Raw genomic sequence first — 7,192 nt, forward strand, 5'->3', positions numbered from 1 at the left:
TACTATTTAGTTTATTTTTATTACTATTCGTAAACTTCATTATATTTTTTGATATTATTTATGAGTCATACTATACTATTTCAGCTAACTTGTAATTTTATTGATAAGGAAAAAGTTTTCTAACAAAATATGCTAATCCAAATAAAATTGGGTTTTTTTTTTTTTTTTTTTGGGTACAAAAACCGACCCGATTGGCACACTTACAAATTACAGCGCTTTGTTATAGCGGCGGATAACCCAGTAGTTCAGCTGTGGATAAGTTCACTCTCACAACAACAAAGACAGACTTAGGAAAAGCTCGGAGCTAGAGAGAAAGAGAGGAAAATGGAGAAGTATTTCGGAAACGCGTACAGAGGAGACCCAGGAGTTCCACACGCCGACCCGGACCGATTCGTCAACATCTGGATCGGCTCTGCTGCCTTCTCTGCTCTCACCTGGTTCAACCCTTACATGTGGCACCTCACCAATCAGTTCAAGTACTCTCTCTCTCTCTCTCTCTCTAAATTTTGGGGTTTATCTTTCTGCTGTAACAAGAAATAATTTTGCTGCTTTCTTCAATATGGGTTTTGTTGTTGTTGTTGTTGTTGGGTTACTATCCATTGGGCTTGTTGGGTTGAAAAAGGAAGTAGTGGGTGAATTGGGTGCTTAGAATTGGAGTAAAAATTGCCTATTATCCCTTTGTTTTAAGTACAACATTGGATGGATGTTACAGGTAAAAATGCTTTTGCTAACCAGATGAAGTTTAAAGGCCAGTTCTTTGTGGGTTTTTTGTGTGCTATTGGGCAAGTATTAAGAAACATGTGTGTACCTGTGGCCCCTTTGTACCTTGTGATTCTGATATCATATGTTCATTATCTTGTGTTTCTGCAAGTGTTGACTGAGCTAACATGCTTCTACTTAGGCCAAGATGCGATGTTGCAGCTGAAATGTGTATTGTGATACTATGATTTGTGTACTTATTCGAACTCAGAACCCCAAATAACTTGGTTTTGTGGTGTGCAGTCATGTGATTGCTTGTTCCTTATTTTTTCTTTTTATGTTGCGTGAGGGCCATTCGAGTATAGAACTTATTGACTCTCTGTGTGCGCGTGTGTTCAAACCAGAAAATTGCTGTCACACCCTGCCTCCCCACACGGTGGGGTCTCTTTGCTTCTGTCATTTTTTTGATAAACTGTCCAATAAGCCATGCCTTTCTGCATGTACAGTTAGCTTCTGCATACATTTGTTGAGTATTTGTGAAATTGAAAGTTTACATATATCCTATCAGCTATTTTAAGCCGTGAAAGATCTTTAGTTTTGAGATGAAAATATTGGTCTGATTTTTTTGATGTCCTTGTTCCTTTTTCTCTATACTACTTTATTTTAAAGTATCTCAAAATAAGAGGAATTTTGTTGTTTCAACGCATGCTATTCTTATACACATGTGCCTGTGAGCTACTGATGTTCCTACTTGGCTCTGAATGTGTAGTTACTTATCAGGGGGAAAATGTTTTACGGGTTAAGTGCTGACATTCTTAATAATCTAAGTTTCATTTCTGTATGACACATCGTTAAAGCACAAGTTTTAATGCAGCAAGCATGTCATAACCAATTGCTTTGACGGTGCACTTTTACAGAGTTATTGCTTTTGACTTTCATGATATTGTGCGTGAAATCTAGAATATCCCTATAATCAAAATCAAAAATGGGGGGGGGGGTGAATTCATTGCTAAGGATGCAATATGCATGATACAATTTCAATGGCAAATAGTTGAAATTTTTTTTCTTGGTTGTCCCATTCCTCAGTCATAAAGGTAGTACTCCCTCTTGTGATCTCTGATCGGCTGCTTTGATGATTAGACCTATCACTTTCTGTGTTCTTGCAAATTTTTTGGTCCTTTATTTATCCCATGTTCTCCTCACATTTTGAAATACTTGGATATGCAGTTGGCATGACAGAGCTGTGTTATTTGAGCAGTACCACTGGAAAAAGGCAATGGAGAAGAAGCAGCCTTATGAATTCTTGGTATATTGTTTAACTTTTTGATATCTGGGATTTTACAAATTTTTTAGGCTAACTACTGATGATAAATTTTATTCTTGTGCTTGTTATGCTGTGACCATTTGAAAAATGTTTTCTTGAAACTTTACGTTGCTGCAGTGGAATAAGCGCATGGACAAGGACCACCGTGATTCATATTATTTTAATTGGCCTGTTTACTTCCCTTAGGCTCTTCTTCTACATAAGGATACTTGTGCTCTTTTGTAATAAATGTTGAGAACGAGACTCATGTAGCCTGGATTGCCCCACCCTTTTCTTCCCATGGATTCAAAGACTCAAACTAATAGCAGTATTTCTGGTTTTTAATTTTATTGCTTCATTTGATTCTATTGACCTTTGCAGCCATTATTATGTGTTAGTTTTGGTTGTTTTTATATTGTTTGAAGGATGATTTGGAACTTGGTAATGAGTTTTAGCTCAAATAGCACTTCATCCTCCTGCACGAATGGGTAAAGTGTGAGATTGTGAGCTTAAAAGCTACTGGGTGTGTATGAGTTCTAGCTCCAATAGCACTTCTTTTAGAGGTCAGATGGTGGCTGAACATTTTAAGAGCAGCTCTATACTTCTATTACATGATCCCTATAATATAGTTAAATTGAATGTCTGAGTTGAAGACATGCATCTATACCAGATATTTCTAATTTGGTTGCTCATTGGATCATGATTTCAAAATGCCTGGATCACTCTTCCAGGCTGGGTCAAGCCTTTGCCTTTCAATAGTGCATCATAGTAGTAGTGAGCAGTTCCTTTCCAGGTTGAGAAGCTTGAGCAAGCAATTCCAGCTTAGACGTTCAATAATATTCTTTCTATGGCTCATGTGCCTATTTTATAAAAATTGCATATATAACATATTTACATTAAGGGGTGTGAACGGGCTTAGCCAGAAGGCTATTTTGAAGGACTAATTTTGGCAATCAAAATCAGCTTGATCTTATTTTTAGAAGCCTTTTTAAGTCAATCATGGAGTATTTCTTAAGCAAATGCAAATTTGTTTTAGGGACCAACAGACCCCTTGTTGCAAGTCAGTTTAATCTCCATTTTTTTATTCTGCTTCACCAGTGAATGGATAAAATTTTGCAGCATTCTACGAATTATTGAGAAACAAAAAAAAAAAAAAGTCAAAACATGGCTTAATTGCTGTCCTTTAGGCTTTTTTATTCAATCATGGGCTTTTAAAGAATTATGTTTGTTGTTGAGGTGTTTTCTTGATAGTATTGTCATTTGCGTTTGGATTTAGAATATTTGGGGCTTCCCTGAACTCTGCCTACATTTGTTGAGCAATCAAAGGCTTCAAAGCTGAAAAGGACTCTAGCTTCCTCACTTACATGGTCCTGGAATCTTTTTATTTTTTGAGGATAAACGGCGGAGTCCTTGAATCAATGTTAAGCCACATCACATCAGCGTAGAGTTTGAATTCACTTCGGTCGAAATTGGGTCTTAAGACCCAAAAAAGACTGAACATTTTAAGAGCAGCTCTAAAATATAACTATCACTTGTAGATTTTTCAACGCAGCCAAATATGGCAGGTTACCCAATGTTTGACTGGTAATAATGCATTAATGTGGCAATGTTCATGAAAGGGTTCTTAAAATTGCCAAAGAGCAATGTGTTGGATGCAGTTCAGTAGTTCAGCAAGTAGAGGGAGAAAAGTAAAAAGGAAAAAAAGCTCTGAGCCTCTGAACCTGAAGCAGCCAGCTAAACAAGGTAAAGCAAGCAATAAGATCAACAGACAACAGTCATACTTGCTAACGTGGGTTGTTTATGGACACGGGGATAGACTTTAGAATTCAGATGCGGTGGAACATTATCAGCCATTTAGCTCCTCCTTCTCTCAAACCTTGAAAAAAAAAAAAAATAGAGAGAAGTTTGGAATGGTACTGGTCTTTAACAAATCACCAAATCATATAACACTTAGAAAATTCATTACAAAAATTATTACCGGGGATAAAAACAAAATAGGAAAATGCCAACAATATTATTGCTATAAACCCAAAAAGATTTTATCATTTTTTTTTATGGTGATAAATTAAGATTGATGGATATCACTTTTATATATGTAGACTTGTTTCTGATATTATTTTTATTATGTATTAATAAATCCTCAAAGTTGTAAACAAAAAATTGTTGTGGAAAATTTTAATTTCATTAAAAATAAATTGAATACTCGCAATATATTTCAAGAATTGGAATGAAATTAGACAAAAGTACTCTGAAAAACACTGCCATAGAAAATAAAATAAAATACAGTAACATTTTCAAACTTTAGTCTATTAGTCTTATCCAAAGAAAGGAAAATACCGTTTGGAAGATTGCTGGGTGGGTAACAGTGTTCGACAAGACCAGAGGAAGTGATGGCATTTCTTCGTCGTCCCATCACAGCACCACCATCGTCTCCAGTGTCTCTGCCATCCTTTGCGACTCCAATTCAAAACTCAACCAAATTCACCAACTGGGTTCGATCAAAGTCTTTCAATTTCGTGCTTTCTGGGGCTCTCACGCTCGGACTCTCTCTCTCTGGCAAGTTTCTTTCTTTTTCCTCTTTTAAGTAAAAGTAATCAGCAAAATGTAATCTTTTGCTGGCCTTCATTGTATGTGATTTTGTTTTCCTCTTCAAATTCTAGCTTGTAAATGTTAGGCAGTGTTAATTACCAAAATTGCAAAATGTCATTCCAATATTCCGAAATGTGATGCTAGACATTATTTTGTTATGGGATATGATATCATAAGAGGGCAGACTTATAACAGAGAAAAAGACAAAACTTTAACTTTGTAGGAGTTGGAGTTGCTGTGGCAAAAGTTGGAGTCAACAAGCCAGAATTGCTTCCCAAAGAGTTTAGTCCTGTCATTGATGTAGGGGGGTTCCTCTCTGATGGCCAGGTGTGGTTTCCTTTCTTCTTGTCTTTGATTTAACATTTACTGTTGGAAATATTTTAGTGAATAAAACTTATACAACAAATAATATCCTAAATAATTAGTAAGAATATAAAATAAAGATAGTTTAGATCATATTTATAATGCTATAGAATCACACTGCGAAAGCGTTGTCTTAAAATGCTGATTTGTGCCATCCGGAGTAAAACTCGGTGCGACTGGTTTTTTTGACCAAACAACTCCCATGATTAGACTATAGTGTCAACGTTCGTGATGGATGCAATTCCACTTACGAAGGTTCAAAAGCGACCCTTTATTGTCTTTCTTTAGAATAAATATAAATTGTAAAAAAAAGTGGGAGAGACATATAATAGGATTGTGTATATCTAAATATAGAGTAGTAAAAAAACTTATAGGGAAGGGTGTGATGATGGGTATTATATGCTATTCATGACAATAATAACTTATATTTATTGGTAACTAATAATCCATAAAAGGCCAATGACTATATTATCCATTATTCCCCAACGGCTATTTTTCTCATAATTGTCAACCATTATTTTACTTATAAATTCCCAACGACTAGAAAATAATTAATAATAATAGTGTTTAGAATACACACCCACACGAACATTTACTGTAGCCTTTTGTTAGTTAATGGTAACTCAGTTCATTCAATCTCTATATTAGAAAAGATGAGACATGACTATGAATGCCATATTGGAAAAGATTGAACATAACTTTGATACCATGTAGAAAGAGAGTAAAACTAAATTGATGCATTTGAGAGAGAGAGAGAGAGAGAGAGAGAGAGTAGAGAATTAATGTAGTTTGACCTTAGAGGCCTACATCTATAGCAGAAAGCTTTTGATGGCTATATCTTTCTTATTAGTCTCTGTTTATTACAATGAACTAAGTGAATGATATTTATAGTAGATTAAATCCTAGACTAACCATACATTAATCAAGGATTACAATACTTGAAAAACCAGTAGTATTATAATTTTTCTTGTTGCACTCCAACTAAGATTAGGATGGCTTTGCTTGCACTCAAAGTAAGATTAGTGAGAATGAACATGGATAATAGACTTGGGCCTTGATTAGGGTTGGACCTTGATAGCTTTAAAACTCTTTTTGCCCTACCCTTTTTTTTTTGTGTGTGTTTACATTCATCTTTTTAGTTCTAAGATTGATAAATGAAAATTTCTACATCTATATGAGCCTTATAGATACGCAAATGGTGTTCTTTTAATTCAGATACAAGTAATGGTGCCACTTTTGAACCACTTGATCAGGGGAAGAAAATATATGATAAATTGCTAATGTCATGAGGTTAATTTGCAGGAGAAAAGACTTGCACAAGAAATTGCTGATATTGAAAATGATACCGGGTTCAAGTTGAGAGTTCTAGCGCAGAATTATCCTGAAACACCAGGTATGCTTAATCTTCTTGATCTTTTGGTAGTTAGACGGTCTGCTTCTTTGATCCATTTGTAGACTCTTAATGTTCTTTTCTTTTAAATTGATGGCTTCCTTATCTATATCTGAAGACATCCTTGCTAGCCAAACAAAAAATGACTAATCATTATCAAAACCAACATTTTCGTAGGGCTGGCGATTAAAGATTTTTGGCAAGTGGATGATAGAACTATTGTCTTTGTTGCTGACCCTACCTTTGGTAAAGGTTTCAAACATATTATCTACTTTTGAATACCTCTGGCATAGGTGATTTATGTTTATGGGTCCGTTTGACCAGGCAATATATTAAACTTCAATGTTGGGGCTTCTGTTGATCTAGACATTCCACGAAGTTTCTGGAGCCGATTGGCAGGGAAATATGGAAATATTTTTTATTGGAAAGAGAAGGTAAAGTTTTTGTTGTTGCCTGAATCAATCTATTCTTTTGGGTTGATTATATTTTCCTGTGGTTGAGCTTGATTTTGTATGGGTTATGCAAGGTTTTGTTGAAAATGAATGTTGTATTTTCTTTTGGCTAATATAGGGGGAAGATGCATCAATTGAAGCAGCTGTAATGGCAATATCTAATTGCTTGAGAGAACCTGTAGGCCCAAATAATTGCTCAGAGGTAAAATAGTACAACAATGGCTACAGTAACAATGTTCTCTCAGCTGTATTCTGCAAAAAATTTGCAACACACGATGTAAAGCTTTTATGATTTGTACATCTAGTGGGGTATATTATGTAAAAGGTGATAAAGAAATTTGAATTCATGTACATGTTCAGACTTCCATCATTGCTAGTTTCCTTGGTTGGCTGTCA

At 35.3% G+C, this 7,192-nt stretch overlaps 2 protein-coding genes across 3 annotated transcripts; both read left to right on the forward strand.

Annotated features, from left to right (window-relative positions):
• The first annotated feature begins 225 nt into the window (after window positions 1-225).
• Window positions 226-2,370, forward strand: LOC136064953 (uncharacterized). The gene is made up of 3 exons (XM_065767464.1): window positions 226-476; window positions 1,927-2,005; window positions 2,141-2,370. The coding sequence occupies exons 1-3, from the start codon at window positions 325-327 to the stop codon at window positions 2,207-2,209; spliced, it is 300 nt and encodes a 99-aa protein (XP_065623536.1). The 5' UTR covers window positions 226-324; the 3' UTR covers window positions 2,210-2,370.
• A 1,872-nt stretch (window positions 2,371-4,242) lies between these two features.
• LOC136064954 (thylakoid lumenal 15.0 kDa protein 2, chloroplastic) lies at window positions 4,243-7,192 on the forward strand. Of its 2 annotated transcripts, none has more exons than XM_065767467.1 (6): window positions 4,243-4,558; window positions 4,815-4,918; window positions 6,257-6,347; window positions 6,522-6,590; window positions 6,711-6,778; window positions 6,915-7,192. In XM_065767467.1, the coding sequence occupies exons 1-6, from the start codon at window positions 4,393-4,395 to the stop codon at window positions 7,005-7,007; spliced, it is 591 nt and encodes a 196-aa protein (XP_065623539.1). In that variant the 5' UTR covers window positions 4,243-4,392; the 3' UTR covers window positions 7,008-7,192. The 2 variants fall into 2 exon arrangements, with proteins under 2 accessions (XP_065623539.1, XP_065623538.1); XM_065767466.1 differs by having other exon boundaries at window positions 4,250-4,558; window positions 6,669-6,778.

This window comes from Quercus suber, unplaced genomic scaffold (genome assembly GCF_002906115.3).
Source record: "Quercus suber isolate HL8 unplaced genomic scaffold, Cork oak 2.0 scaffold_806, whole genome shotgun sequence".
In the NCBI taxonomy this organism is placed as follows: Eukaryota; Viridiplantae; Streptophyta; class Magnoliopsida; order Fagales; family Fagaceae; genus Quercus; species Quercus suber.